Genomic DNA, 15,891 nt, shown 5'->3' with positions numbered 1-15,891 from the left:
AATACATTTTCTTTCTTAAGATTTTATTTTATCTTTATTTTTTAATTTTAATATTTATTTATTTTTGAGAGACAGAGACAGAGACAGAGAGAGAGTGTGAGTGGGGGGAGGGGCAGAGAGAGAGGGAGACACAGAATGCGAAGCAGGTTCCAGGGTCCGAGCCGTGAGCCCAGAGCCCGACAGGAGGCTCGAATTCACGTGCTGTGAGATCATGACCTGAGACGAAGTCGGTCGCTCAACCGACTGAGCCACCCAGGCGCCCCAAAGATTTTATTTTTAAGTAATCTCTATACCCAACGTGGGGCTTGAACTCACGACCTGGAGATCAAGAGTTGCACACTCCACTGAGTCAGCCAGGCACCAAGAATACATTTTCTTAAGGAAAAACTAGTTTTACATCCAAATATTTATTCGAATTCCCAAGTCCACTGGTAAGATTTACAAATTTTCTCTCATACAAGTCGGTGGCAAACTCATTTATTATGGCGTTGTTAAAAATTTAAGTAATTCACATGACCTGGAACTCAAAACCGTATCAGAAAGAAATGGCAAAAAGTCCGTGCTGCCCCCGCCTTGGTCCCCAAAGCACAGCCAGACATGTGAATACTCATTTTTGTGAATTTCCTGTGTACGCGTCCAAGACTTTTCATGCAAATACAAAAATACATTCCTCCTTTTTCCACATTTCTGACACAAAAGTAGGTTATTATTTATATTCTGTATCTTCCTTTTTTTCACTTGAACATATACCTTGGAAATCTTTCCACATCAATGTAAAAAGGGCTTTCATATTCCTCTAACATCCTGACAATCAGAAGAAAAAGAAGAAAAAGAAAAAAAAGAAAAAGAAGAAAAAAAACAACATCCTGACAATCAACATTAAACAGAAATTAAGACTGCACATCCCAACCTTGAAAACAGGAGGGATTTATACAAGCCTGGGAGGCGCTGAGAGTGAGTTATCGGCCCTGGAATTTACTAATCATCTTTTAAATACCTTAAAACAACAACAACCCACAAAACCTGAAAGCAGTTAAAATCTACAACAGTTAGAGTAAGCCTATTTGCTTTCATGAGCTAAGAAAAACATTCTAAATACTTAAAACCTAATATATTTAAACCATAAATAAAATTCCTAGAGTAGTTTCTTAGAGGAAATAGGTGCTGTACTCATAAAAAAGGCTACGTATAAAGCTCCTTTATCCATTAAACACCTTTTGGAAACAGCTCACCAGCGAACCTCAGAGCAGGGCACTGGTGCATTTAACTCCAGTAATTACTGTCCAAAGCCGTGGACTTTGTGCGACAATAAAAGCGAGCGTCCCAGCTCGGCTGCTATGATCCTCAGAACTCACATCCTGCTCTAATGCAATTAGCCTACAGAGAGCTAATTAGCTAACCGAGGGGTGGCGGTCTCACTGCCCTCCTACTTCCTCCAGCAGTAATAAACACCGGGGCTAAGACAGCACCTAATTAGCTGGCTGTATTAGTGTTTACAAGGCAGTTTCAGCTGATGATGTGTTCTCTGCATACAGTTCATTTCAAAGAATGCTTTCCCAGCCAAAAGAAACAGCTCTTTTCATGTTACAGGACAGCATTTTACAAAACCAGGAGAGGATTCTTTAGGGTAACATAAATCGTCTGACATAACACAAGAGTTGCCAACAACAGACAGCGCCTTTCAGCAGGCCGCTAGATGACACGGGTCCCTTAGCTCCTACCGGGGCCAGTGCGGATTTCTGCCCCGTACGCTCTGTTAAATACTTTTCTGTTAAATTTTCAAGCAACCACTAACCTACCACTCAAAGTAAAGAAAAATGTTTCCAGATTATAGGCACGCTTACCTAAACACAAATCAGCCACATTTTAATTTGTATGTGTTGTTTTGTCCCTTCCAAAAGCTTATTTCAAAGTTTAGAAAAACAAAAATGTCAGTGCTGGAGTAAGTTGTCAAGGGCGAGCTGGTAAAAAGCCCTATAGGGAAGCCGAAGAGACATGTGACACACCGGGTCTTCAATGCAGGCTTGAGTCCAATGGGTTTGTCTGTTTGTTTGTTTGTTTGAAATAGACTTTGTTTTATTTCTATTTATTTACTTTTAAACCTTAGGTTCAAATGCTTTTTTTGTAATATTTATTTTTGAGAAAGAGAGACAGACAGAAAGTGAGCAGGGGCGGGGCAGAGAGAGGGGGACAGAGGATCCCAAGTAGGCTCTGCGCCGACAGCACAGAGCCTGACATGGGGCTTGAACTCAAGAACCGCAAGATCATGACCTGAGCAAGTCAGACGTTTAACTGACTGAACCACCCAGGTGCCCCTATTTTATTTTATTTTATTTTATTATTTCATTTTATTATTTCATTTTATTATTTCATTTCATTTCAGAGAGAAAGAGAGAGTGCGTGAGCAGGGGAGAGGGGCAGAGGTAGAGCCAGAGAAGCCTAGGTAGGCTCCACACCTGGAGTAGAGCCCGATGTGGGGCCTGATCAATGACCCTGGGGTCATGACCTGAGCTGAAATCAAGAGCAGGACACTCAACTGACTGAGTCACCCAGGGGCCTTGAATCCAATGTCTAAAACAGGTGGCTAAGACTAAACTCCACTTTCGCTGCCAAGATACTCTAAAAAAACAAGCTTATTTACAGGCCACTTGAAAGCCTCACAGGCCAGGGAAACAGACTCACAAAGGATCAGTTGGTTTAGAAAAGAAAAACAAACTTTCGTTTTCCACAAAACGCCTGCACACTTGAATATTCTGTATCATATCTTATCAGAAAATAGCAGGCAGGGGCGCCTGGGGGGGTGCTCAGTCGGCTGAGTGTCTGACCCTTGATTTCGGCTCAGGTCACGATCTCACGGATCGTGAGTTCAAGCCCCGCATCAGGCTGACAGCGTGTAGCCTGCATGGGATCCTCTCTCCGTTCTCTCTCTGTCCCTCCCCTGCTTGCTCTCTTTCTTTCTAAACGTTTGGTAGAATTCCCCTAGAAAGCCATCCAGCCCTGGACTCTTGTTTTTTGGGAGATTTCTGATTACGAATTCAATTTCTTTACTGGTTACAGGTCTGCTCAAAGTTTCTATTTCTTCCTATTTCAGTTTTGATAGTTTATATGTTTCTAAGAATTTGTCCACTTCTTCCAGACTACCCAACTTATTGGCATATAATTGCTTGTAATATTCTCTTATTATTGTTTGTATTTCTGCTGTGTTGGTTGCGATCTCTCCTCTTTCATTCTTGATTTTATTTACTAGGGTCCTTTCCTTCTTCTTTTTGATCAAACTGGCTAGTAAGGGTTTATCAATTTTGTCAATTCTTTCAAAGAACCAGCTCCTGCTTTCACTGATCTCTTCTACTGTTTTTGTTTTTAATTTCAATAGCATTGATTTCTGGTCTAATCCTTATTATTTCCCGTCTTCTGATGGTTTGGAGTTTTATTTGCTATTCTTTTTCCAGCTCTTTAAGGTGTAAGGTTAATGTTCTCTCTCTCTCTCTCTCTCTCTCTCTCTCAAAATAAATAAATAAACTTTAAAAAACAGCAGATAAGGGGCACCTGGGTGGCTCAGTCGGTTAAGCGTCCGACTTCGGCTCAGGTCATGATCTCGTGATTCGTGTGTTCGAGCCCCACGTCGGGCTCTGTGCTGACACGACAGCTCGGAGCCTGGAGCCTGCTTCAGATTCTGTGTCTCCCTGTCTCTCTGTTCCTCCCCAGCTCACACTCTGTCTGTCTGTCTCTCAAACATAAATAAAGAATAAAACAACAACAGCACATAAAGCGGACACGGATGAAGCCCGGGCAACCCACCGGGGGAGGAAAGCGCACTTCGGTGCTCACACGGTGACCGCAGCGGAGACTTGCCTGACTTTGGGCACCGCCATCCGATGCTGCACCATAAGCGTGTGGCCGATGGACGCCATCAGAGCGAAGGCCTCCTCGCTGGCTGAGTCCCGCCAGACCAGGTTTAACAGGGTGTTGGTCTGCTGTTTCGTGTCCAACTTCTTCAGACACTCCTCTGTTATGTAAGGTACGGACAGCCTCCCATCCTCCTAAAACACACCAGATAAACTGCTCTAAGTGAACGACGTGTTATTAGAAATGACCCTCTATGCTCCCAACACACATAACATCTTACTTTACTTCAAGTAAAAATACAAAAGAGCCATTACCTAAAAGTTACCCACATCACAACGAACATTATCAATCTCTCTCCGAATCAAATTCTCCAGAGATCCCTAGTCACTATCTATCTTAGGCTCTAATTTTGCCCAGCATAACAACACAGGAACGGTAAATGCTCAGCTTTTGCCTACCGATGGGACAATATTTTCAGTACTGACATTTTAAGAAACGTTTATTTCATATTTTTAGACGCCACTGTACTAAGCATACATGTGTGGGAAAATATTCTCATGTGACAGAACCTCCACTTTAAATCATTTAGGAGATCACAGGCTAAGCAAAAATAGGGTATCAAAGAATTTATTTCTTTCTATCTTAACTTCTTTAAAGATCTGATTCACCGATTAAAACCTGAACTGAGATGTTACGCATTTACCTATTTGGGGTATTAATCAAAGATATATCCTTGTTTCACAGATGTATGCATATATCCAAGTATATATTAATATGAACATACATACACAACACCGGATATTGTTGACTGCCCTGCTTGGAAACTTAGACTGGTATAATTTATGTAATTTATAATCATCTACCAAATAAAACATTGCTTTAGATAAAAGTAATAAATTCTACCTGCCAACCTCAAATCTGTAAATAAGATGCACCTAATGAAAGGAGTTAGAACATTGGTACTATTTAGTAGTGCACACATTTGAAGTAAATTACACACAAAGAACTGAACCAATTACACAGAAACCTAAGAGTCTATAAACAGTGAAGTCTGGGGGCGCCTGGGGGGCTCAGTCAGTTAAGCGTCCGACTTCGGCTCAGGTCATGATCTCACGGTTCATGGGTTTGAGCCCCGCTTTGGGCTCTGTGCCGACAGCTCGGAGCCTGGAGCCTGGAGCCTGCTTAGGATTCTGCGTCTCCCTCTCTTTCTGTTCCTCCCCTGCTCTCACTCTCTCTCTCTCTCTCTCTCTCTCAAAAATAAATAAAGATTAAAAAAAAAATTTAAAAAAAAACAGTGAAGTCTGACTCTGGAAAAATCCTATTTGATCAAATTAGATTCTAAATAATTATCATAGGAAAGAAAAGGCAATGTATAAGCAGCCATCAGAAGATGTGACCCAAAAATAAAGATTTTAAGTCAGTCTGTAAGTACCTGGCCTACACCCGGGTCACTGGTTCTGAACCCAAATGTGGACAGGAAAGAAGTGATAATAACCAAGGCCAGGGAAAAATGAAGAGAAAAAGAGTGAAAAATAAATGGAAGTACAAAGTTATACATCTAATAAAATAGACCTTGAAACCCTTGTGTATTACACAAGAGAAATAAAGTGGAGTAAAATCCTCCCCCCCCCCCCCCCCCCCCGCCGAATGTAGGTAACAAAATCAAGCTGCACTTTTTACATATTATAAAACCGTAACCACGAGCAAGTGAGCTCAGTGTTTTCTGCTTCCTGTGTCTTCATATCCCACTGTCACGTCTGTGTCCCCAGTGAGGAGGGGTTTCCTAACATCCCTCCAGCAGACATAGCCCCATCCTTCACATAGGTACAAATTATATTGTGTATAAACAGCATTTTAATTTCACAGATTCTCTAGAAGGTAATTAAGCATTAAAAAAAATGTCTTCTATGGGGTGCCTGGGTGGCTCAGTCGGTTAAGCGTCCGACTTCATTCAGCTCAGGTCATGATCTCGCGGCTTGTGAGTTCCAAGCCCCCCGTCAGGCTCTGTGCTGACAGCTGGGGAGCCTGGAGCCTGCTTCCGATTCTGTGTCTCCCTCAGTCTCTGCCCCACCTACACTCACGCTCTCTCCCTGTCACTCAAAAAATGAATAAACGTTAAAAAAAAATTTTTTTTAAGTGTTTTCTAGAAACAAAAGTTTTGGGGCGCCTGGGTGGCTCAGACGGTTAAGCGTCTGACTTCAGCTCAGGTCATCATCTCGCAGCTTGTGAGTTCGAGCCCCGCATCGGGCTCTGTGCTGACAGCTCAGAGCCTGGAGCCTGCTTCGGATTCTGTGTCTCCCCCTCTATCTGCCCCGTCCCTGTTCATGCTCTGTGTCTGTCTCTCGATAGTAAATAAATGTTAAAAAAAAAAAATTTTTTTTTTAAATAAAATAAAATTAAAATAAAAACAAAAGTTTTATCTACATTCCAGCTACAGAATCCCACTTTTTCTTTTTTTTACCGTAAGAAAAATTCACATTTTGGTGTGCAGTTCTGAGCTTGGACGGGTGCAGGAGTCCCAGCACCCACCGAAACATTCCGTTTGGCCCCTCTGTAACCAACCAGGCCTTCCCCCAGCCATAAGCTTAGGGCAATGACTAACGTGTGTTCTCGTACTGTTAGGACTGTTTTCATCTCTGCTAACAAAGCTATGTGTGTCCAGAAGGCAGTACTAACAAGCCTTTCACTGACTTCCCCTGGAAAACCCAACCACTCCTCAGTATATTCGTCCTGGGATTCCATTTGGTATTAATCAACAGGAAATTCCCTGACAAAAAAATACAACGTTTAATTTAAACCTATTACAGCCATATCTCAAGTTATTTCAATTCTGTAAGAAGAGCAAAAGAGGCCAGCAGCAGATATATCACTGAAGACATAAATTATGTGTATCATGCGAAGCTTTTTATTCCTTGGAAAGACACTGCAGATCATGCTGAGTAAGAAACAGGAGAAAAGGACTTACACTGCATGTGATGACACACTCGCAATTCACTTTCAAATAAATCGTAACGCTTGCCATCCACAAAACTGGCAAAAATTAACGGGAGACGTGACTTGGCGTTCACGAGACAGGGTAAGGGAGAACTTAACCTTTTTCTTCCCCTTGGGGTTGGGCGAAGGGTGAGGGGCAGCGGCTGCTGACGGGCCGGGCTTCTGAGCAGACCATGAAAATGCTCTATCAGAGTGGTGGTGGCTGCACTTAGGTTAATATACTGAGAAATCACTGAACTGCACATCATTTTTTTAAAAGGGTAAATTTTATGGTAAAGTGTATCTCCATAAAGCTGCTATAAAAAAATTCTTACAAATAAAACAGTGCTTGGTGCACAGTAAATGCCCTTCCTGAAAACTAGGAACTTAACCTTTCAATGCAACAATTTCAGCTCTAGGAAATATCTCCTAAGTAACAAGTTAAGGCACAGCATGGCCTACTTTGCATGAAAACCCCACACGGACTTGTACGCAGGAGAAGGTGTGGAAGAACTATCCTCACTCCCTAATGGCCGGGACGGTGACCTCGGGAAGGACAGGGCGGCAGTGGAGGGGAAGGGACTTTTTCTGCAGCGGGAAGGTTTTACAAGAATGCTTCAGTGCAGGAGTCACGCACTAAGAAGAAGGACGGACACAAAGCTACGAGTGAGCTGGAAATGAGGGGGAGTGGTCTCCGACGCAGCCCCCGGGAGCTTACCGGAGCGCTCGGCTGCTTGTCCGCCTCTTCACTCTCGTCCTCCGAGTCGCTGGCCGGGTCCTGACAGCTTGTGCCGGCCGGCGACGCCGGCAGCCGAGACAGCGAGCTCTGGAGCACCCGCAGGTACACCAGCAGTCCTTCCTCAGAGAGGGTCCCTTTGCAAAACAGCCGACAGTAACGTTTTGTTAAAAGCAAGCAAAAATAAACTAGAAAACTCAGGTATCATTCTTCTTACACTCAGAGAGACATTTGTGACCAGAACGTATTAAAATTCTAGTAATTCAGGTATAGATGTATGTGTTCAAATACCTCCGAAAAAGGTGCTATAATTCCAGAAGAGGCACCTATCAGGAAGTTTGGCATGAATGGGATAACATCCCTGTGCTCACAGCTCTCCCTCGACTTTTGTTTTCATGTTTTTATTTCTTTTTGATACAGAGAGAGACAGAGTGCGAGCAGGGGAGGGGCAGAGAGAGAGGGAGACACGGAATCCGAAGCGGGCTCCGGGCTCCGAGCTGTCCAATGCTGGGCTCGAACCCACGAACTGCGAGATCGTGACCTGAGCTGAAGTCGGACGCTGAACCGACTGAGCCTCCCAGGCGCCCCAGTTCTCCCTCAACTTTAAAATTCTTTTTAGTCTGTGTGGCCTCATAACATGTATCTGAATCAGACATTTTTTTTAAAGACTGTATTTTTTTTAAGTCTATTTATTTTTAATTGTTTCTTACTGTTTATTTTTGAGAGAGACAGAGACAGAATGCAAGTGGGTTAGGGGCAGAGAGAGAGGGAGACACAGGCTCCAGGCTCCGGGCTCCGAGCCGTCGGCACAGAGCCCGACACGGGGCTCGAACCCACGAGCTGTGAAATCACGACCCGAGCCGAAGTCGGACACTCAACCGACTGAGCCACCCAGGCGCCCCGAAGTTTATTTATTTTGAGAGGCAGAGAGGGAGAAAGCGAATCCCAAGCAGGCTGCGCATTGTCAGTGCAGAGCCTGACTTGGGGCTCGAGCCCATGAACTGTGAGATCGTGACCTGGATGCTCGACCAACTGAGCCCCCCAGGAGCCCTTCAAAGATTTTAAAATAACGTCTACAGTCAACATGGGGCTTGAACTCACAACCCCCAGATCGAGAGTCACAGGCTCCACCGACGACGCCAGCCAGGCGCCCCTGAATCAGTCTTTCTCCTGTGCCTGGAAATTTTCCCCAGGGACACTGTCCAAGCTACAGACCTTCAGCAAATACGCTCTTCCAGGAAATTCCGCCCCAGAGGCCTTCTTGACAACACACACCCGCCCCTGGATTCCCTTCGTGTGACTGGTCTGCTGGCACTACATACACGTGAGGTCAGGTAAAACCTACGCTGTATCTCATACCCAGGTAAGTCTCGCCGACAGTGAGGACAAAGAAGAAGAGCCACGGCGCCCCTCCCCCCGTCTCGGGACACCTGCTCTCCGGCGACAACAGTGCACTCAGAAAGGGCTCGTACGGGAAAACAGTCTGCGCGTCTGCTAAGGCCGGAATGATGAAGTGAAAAATCTGATCTGTAAAAGGTGCCACCAAAAACGCCTCGGTGAAGGCTGTAAAAACTTGTTGCCTGAAAAAGGAAAATGGAAGCTTTCGTCAAAACATGTTATTCATAAAATCACTGATGAAAACCAACTTTCCAAATATTTTCTTCTAAATTAAACGAAGCTGAACATCCAAAACCAACTAGGTCGCCATGAAATTTACTTAACCGATTTCGTGCCTTCCCTACTGAGAAAACTCTGCTGCGTCTTTCAATCTTTCAATAGCTGCTCAGAGGCAGGAAAATGACCAGGTCATCAGAATTATAAATTTATGTTAGGGCACAGGCCCAACAGATGGTAATTTTTTTTTAAACTGAGTCACATTAATAAAGTAAAAATTTGACTTTCAAATCTTTATGTAAAACAGCATACTACGTAAAAGCTATCATTAGATACAGAACTTGTGACCTTACAAAATCCATAAATTATTCCATTCTCACCTTGCACCTTCAGGACACGAGTTGTAAGTAAAGTGCAATGGTTTCAGAACATTCTCTAGCAAAGTTTTTGCTATAGGAACTCGAGATATATCAGAATATTCAATACTTGATGGAAGCTTGCTGTTAATTAACAAATAGAGAGATCTATAATACCCTAAAAGAAAGGAAAAGCACATATTTAAAATTTGGTACCTTCATCATAAAGAGAGGGAAAAAAGCGTCAATTTTTAAATGCTTTTGATAAATATATGTCCAAATTTAAGTTAATTCTTCAACTGTTTTTTTTAGAGACGGAGAGGGAGAGAGACAGCATTTGTGCAAGCGGGGGAGGAACAGAGAGAGAGAGAGGAAGACAGAGAATCTTTTTTTTTTTTTTTTAATATTTTACTTATTTTTCAGAGAGAGCATGAACGGGAGAGGGGCAGAGAGAGAGAGAGACACAGAATCTGAAGCAGGCTCCAGGCTCTCAGCCGTCAGCACAGAGCCTGACGCGGGGCTTGAAATCATGAGCTGTGAGATCAGGACCTGAACCGAAGTCGGACACTTAACCAACTGAGCCACCCAGTGCCCCGGAAGAGATAGAATCTTAAGCAGGGTCCCTGCCCAGCTCGAAGCCTGACCCAAAGCCTGATGCAGGCCTTGATCTCAAAACCATGGGATCATGACCCAAGCCAAAATCAAGAGTCAGACGCTTAACCCACTGAGCCACCCAGCCACCCCTCAACTTTTTAATAGCTCAGCTATTGGCTCCTTTTTTTTTTAAAGTTTAACATTTTTTTAAGTAATCACTACACCCAACATGGGGCACGAACTCACCCCCAAGATCAAGAGTCACATGCATCACTGACTGAGCCACCTAGGTGCCTCCTGAACTTTTTATTCAGGAAAAAGTTAATTACATAAGCAGCTTGAAATGGCATATAAACTCCATGTACCCATCACCCTCCATCAATAATTGTCAACTATAGCCCATCACCCACTCCTCCACTCACTGGGAAGCAAATCTAAAATATAATTATTTTAGTATATCATCAAAGGACTTCATTTTTCTTAAAAATACCATTATGACAGGGGAGCCTCGGTGGCTCAGTCAGTTAAGTATCCAACTCGATTTCGGTTCAGGTCATGATCTCACAGTTGTGAGATCAAGCCTTTATCAGGTTCCATGCTGGGCGTGCAGCCTGCTTGGGATTTTCTGTGCCTCCCTCTCTCTCTCTCTCTCTCAGAATAAACATTTAAAAAATATCATTACGACAGCTAAAACAAATTAATAGTCATTCCTTGCTATCATAAGTATCTAATGGGTGTTCAAATCTCCAACTTTCTCATACTAAAATCTTATTTAACTCGTTCGTTTGAATCAGGATCCAATTAAGGCCCATATATTATGATGGTTTTTCTCTGCCTCTTAAGCATCCTCCAAGTATGTAGCTGGTTTTGTGACTTCTGAACCACATGTACTCACAGACTTGAGTACGTTGGTGTTATTTCAATCCACTGCAGTCATTACCTCAATGACTCTCAAAACGTCCTATCTTTGGGCAACGGAGTGACTCAATGACTCTCAAAACGTCCTATCTTTGGGCAACGGAGTGACTCAATGACTCTCAGAACGTCCTATCTTTGGGCAACGGAGTGACCTGTGGGAGGGGGGCCCTGAGCTCCAACGTTCGCCAGGAGCACCTCCAGATTCATCTTTCCCCCAGGGACTCTCAGGTTCCTTTTAGAGGAAATGACACCTTTGGAGACAGTAATATAGGCACCAGAGCATTTACTCAGAAGTAACAACTTTTATGACCTTTCTAAACTTCTGATGGGATTTCTGGGTGCAGTAAACATCAACTCTGGTATCACCAATGATCCAAATCATTCAGTCTTTATATGTATTTGTCACTTTTTTATAAAGCGATAGGGACAATCTTCAGGTGTAGATCGTGAACATCTCAATATTGTCCAGACACGTTTGGTGGTGCACATTAAAAACACAATCTGGGGCGCCTGGGTGGCTCAGACAGTTAAGCGTATGACTCAGGTCACGATTTCACTGTCATGAGATCGAGCCCTGCAAAAGTTAGGTTTTTGCATCCATCTTCGCACTGGGTATACAGTCTAAGATTCTCTCTCTCCCTCTCCCTCTCTCTTCCTCCCCCCCTCACTTCCTGTGCTCTCCCTCTCAAAAAATAAAATAAAGTAAAATAAAATAAAATAAAATAAAATAAAATAAAATAAAATAAAATCCATTTGCTTGGTTTACTTTATGAAAACAGTCCTACATAGATCTGTACTTGAGTTATGACCTTATGACCATTAACACTGACTACTCCGTACTCTATCTTTAGACGTACTTTTTTTTTTTTTTTGAAGATTTTAAGTAATCTCTACATTCAACATGAGGCTCGAACTCACAACCGCAACATCAAGAGTCACCTGCTCTACCAGCTGAGCCGGCGGGGCCGCCCTCTTTAGAACTACTTTGTAACTACGCCCATTTCAAACCTCGTATGTTTTGATCACTAGTGAAACAGGGAAGCTTGAAGCTCCTCTGCTATGAAACTGAAAGATCTAAGTGCGTGAAAGAGATTAAGGGGATTAAGAGATACAATTTTCCAGTCATAAAATAAGTCAGTCACAGAGATTTAAAGAAGTACAGCATAGGGAATCTATCAAGAATTTTAAAAAACACCACGTCAAGAAAATTTTTTTAAATATTGGAGCATTAATGTATCAACATCAATCTAAGTGAGTATTGAAGAGATTAGCTGACAGCGTGACTAGAGAACTAAGTTCAGCTGCGTTTGTTAAAAAGCTTCACGTTAAGTCACAGCTCGTAACGTATAATAGAAACTATAATTAATAAATAACGCCAAAATTTTATAGACTAATACTGTGAGGGAGAATCAGGTGAATGGAAGTAAGAGGTACGAACTTCCAGTTAAATAAAGAAGTCACAGAGGCGAAAAGCGGAGCACAGGGAACAGAAATGCCGCGTGGTGACGGCTGGCGATCGCCCTTATCGTGGCGAGCACTGACGCTTGTACAGAACTGTTGCACCTGAAACTAATGTAACTGTAGGTTAGCTGTAGTTCAGCAATTAAAGAAAAAAAAAGTCAGGAAGTAATTTATCAAAACAACAAAGTGCCTTTACAACAGAAGATGCCAGAAGCTCGAAGTGGCGGTTTCGGTGCGAGACTTGGGTTCTCGACACAAAATAATGCAGTCTTAGTTATCTTCTTTATACTTTTGGAAAACACGAAAACTAAAGATTCTCACTGACTGCTTAGCCTTAAGTCAACATGCATAATAATGCATCGACTGGTACAAAGGACCATTTCTAATTACCATTAAGTTGTTTTTTCAAAGATCAAATTGCACAAATTTCAATTACTTTTAGTTGACTCCCTAACTTTTCAACAAATGAAGTAGGGTTTCTTTCTTTCTTTTTAAACCAAACAGTAAGGTTTAAACCAAACAGTAAGGTTACTGTTTTTAAACCAAACAGTAAGTTAAGTTACATAAGTAACTTAATGTTTACAGTTTTTTACTGAGGATTCAACTAGCTAGATTTAGCCTAGATTAACCCATCACCTCCAAAAAACAAAAGGAAACTTATTTATGTTTTCATCAGTGACTACTGCATTCCAGAATCACCTATGGCTCCTCTTACCACTAAAACCTCTGAAGTCCACACCCTGAAGGGTTTGACCTGTGAGAACACTGGGAACCAGATTTTTAAATGTGTGTTTCACACCCCGCTTCATTTGTCATAAAAGCCTTAGAAACCATGGGTGTTTCATAGTCTTTCTCCGAAACAGAGTCACTGATGTGTCTGCACAAGAATTTCAGACCCAGGTCATTGTATGTCACATGACAGGCACGTTCAGAAGGGTGTCGGGACATAAAAGCTCTCACACCCGGTCAGTAAGAAAATCCAAACCAACGAAGTATCTTTAACTCTCCTCCACTGAACTGACATGAAGACCAAGTGTGCTTTTTCCTGAGACAGGCTTCCCGCTGCCAGAGCTCACGGACTCGCGGCACCGCCGCTCCTACCAGCTCAGGACGCGGGAGGACCGGCTGTGGGAGGACCCGGAGAGGTTTCCGACAGCCTGCATCCGTTTGCTTCATTTCCAAGCAGCAGGCCAGTGCAAAGCCCGCTTTACATAGCCAGTGGGCATATCCAGGTGTTCGGGGCGGGTGGAGCCCAGGACAAATCGGGCACACACCCCTCAGCGGTGCACACCCCCGGTAGGGCACGGCGCCCGGTCCGTCCCACGTGGGGGTCTAGAGCCCGTGCGCAAGCCGCATAGAGCACCCCATTGCGCGCACTCGCACGGTAACGCCAACCCACAGCCCTGAGCCTAGCTGCTACTTACCATTTTGAATCATGTAGTGCAAAATCTGTTCAATTATGGACACCACGTAGCTGGCGTCTCGTAAAACAGGCAAGTAAGTATTCTCAGACGAAAACACCTCAAGCATTCTCATTGGAAGTGCAACATTCAAACTGTCGTCATTACAGTTCTGCAATAACCTGTAAAAAAGAAAAAAGTCTTCACACGTGTACTGGATGGCGAATGTCACCCTGAGCCCCCTTCAATTACTCTCGCTCACTACAGTAAGGCCTGAACCACTCTGCTCTACCAGCGGGTGTCTCTGAACAGAGGCAGGACTCAAAGGTAGACAGGAAAATAATCACACGTTCTGTCACTCACATTTTTTTGCAGTGCTTATTATGTGCCAAACAGCACGGCGGCATTGGGTTCACGGAGAGGAAAAATGCACAATCACAAAGGGAGAGACGGACGAAAAAAATCAACGATCGCAAGCATCGTGTAGGATTCTTACGATGCCTGGATCTCTCCCAGTGCCTATCATCTTCAAAGACGCCTTCAAGACATGGCACACCTGTAGCAAGGAGCGGACTAGATGGGATTTACCTGCAGCAGAGGCTCATCAATCTCTTTATTTGAAATAAGCATGTAAGTCTCTCAGATCCATCCAACTGCTGGACAAACAGAGAGCTGTGTTTAATTAAGTTCTGATACATCCATATCTGAAACAGCAAAACATATGTATAGGTCACTCTCAATCCATAAAAGCTCACTGTTTACTGCACTGCATAACACTCCAAATTTCCTGAATTGCTAAGGAGATACTTAATCAAACATGATAAAAAGTAAATCTTCTAGGGACGCCTGGGCAGCTCAGTCGGTTGAGCACCCGACTTCGGCTCAGGTCACGATCTCGAGGTTCGTGAGTGCGAGTCGCACGTCGGGCTCTGTGCTGACAGCTCAGAGCCTGGAGCCTGCTTCGGATTCTGTGTCTGCCTCTCTCTCTCTCAAAAAATGAATCAACAAACATTAACAAAAAGACTCATCTGAATCTGAAATAAAAACAGTTCATTTGCAACAATCAGCAATCCACAGGGAAAAATAAATGAGAACTATAGTATTAATCATAATGTACATAAGGATATCAGTTTCTACTTTTTACTTTTTGCCTCTGTGTCTCCAGCATCCTTTCCTTTTGGATATTCCCCTTCCCTACGTCCATGAAATTTGGGTAGGAAAGGCAATCACAGGGCCCCACTATTCCCATGTAGGATGCCAGGCGACGGAGAAAGGAGAGATCCTTTCACAATGTCGACATTCGTCCAATCATCATGGTGTACCCTTTACCTATCCTACAACTTTACTTGTCAACTATACCTCAGTAGAGTTGGGGGGGAAAAAAGTCAGGGATGTGGCCAGAACTGCCCAGTCTCCTGGACACGACGACTGGTCAGTGAACTCCGCGGATGCTGAGTTCGATTTCTGTCTGACTTGCATCCCGGAGGCCTACCTACTATGGGTGTGGCTACCAGAAATGATTTCGAAAACTCAGGACTTAACAAGGAATCTCTTCTACTTTCTCTGCCACATTTTCATAAAACTGTTTTTTGTTCACTTCATGAGACCCATTAGAACGAGTTAAAATTAAGACGGCTTCTTAAATGTGGCTACTTATCAATGTGCCACATAACCTTCCCTCTGCCTGTTCTCTTTAAGGCGTTTCTCCTCTGACGGGAACACTTATTTCATATAAAATTGTTATCAGACAAAATATTCACGCAAAAGCTTTTTTTTTTAATTTTTTTTTTAACGTTTATTTATTTTTGAGACAGAGAGAGACAGAGCATGAACGGGGGAAGGTCAGAAAGAGAGGGAGACACAGAATCGGAAACGGGCTCCGGGCTCTGAGCAGTCAGCACAGAGCCCGACGTGGGGCTCGAACTCATGGACCGCGAGATCGTGACCTGAGCTGAAGTCGGATGCTTAACCGACTGAGCCACCCAGGCGCCCA

The 15,891-nt window shown here is 43.5% G+C and overlaps 1 protein-coding gene across 2 annotated transcripts in view; it reads right to left on the bottom strand.

Annotated features, from left to right (window-relative positions):
- The window catches only part of UBE3C (ubiquitin protein ligase E3C), a 121,448-nt gene that overhangs the window by 72,679 nt on the left and 32,878 nt on the right, over positions 1–15,891 (bottom strand). For both annotated transcript variants that reach the window (XM_060633503.3, XM_060633504.3), the window contains exons 5-10: positions 14,487–14,602; positions 13,923–14,080; positions 9,550–9,703; positions 8,915–9,135; positions 7,538–7,692; positions 3,853–4,040 (exon numbers count right to left, since the gene is read on the bottom strand). In XM_060633503.3, the coding sequence (XP_060489486.1) occupies positions 3,853–4,040; positions 7,538–7,692; positions 8,915–9,135; positions 9,550–9,703; positions 13,923–14,080; positions 14,487–14,602 (992 nt within the window). The remainder of the gene's footprint in view (positions 1–3,852; positions 4,041–7,537; positions 7,693–8,914; positions 9,136–9,549; positions 9,704–13,922; positions 14,081–14,486; positions 14,603–15,891) is intronic.

The sequence above is a fragment of the Panthera onca genome, chromosome A2 (genome assembly GCF_046562875.1).
Source record: "Panthera onca isolate mPanOnc1 chromosome A2, mPanOnc1 haplotype 2, whole genome shotgun sequence".
Taxonomy (NCBI): domain Eukaryota; kingdom Metazoa; phylum Chordata; class Mammalia; order Carnivora; family Felidae; genus Panthera; species Panthera onca.
This window is presented reverse-complemented; position numbering and strand designations above follow the sequence as displayed.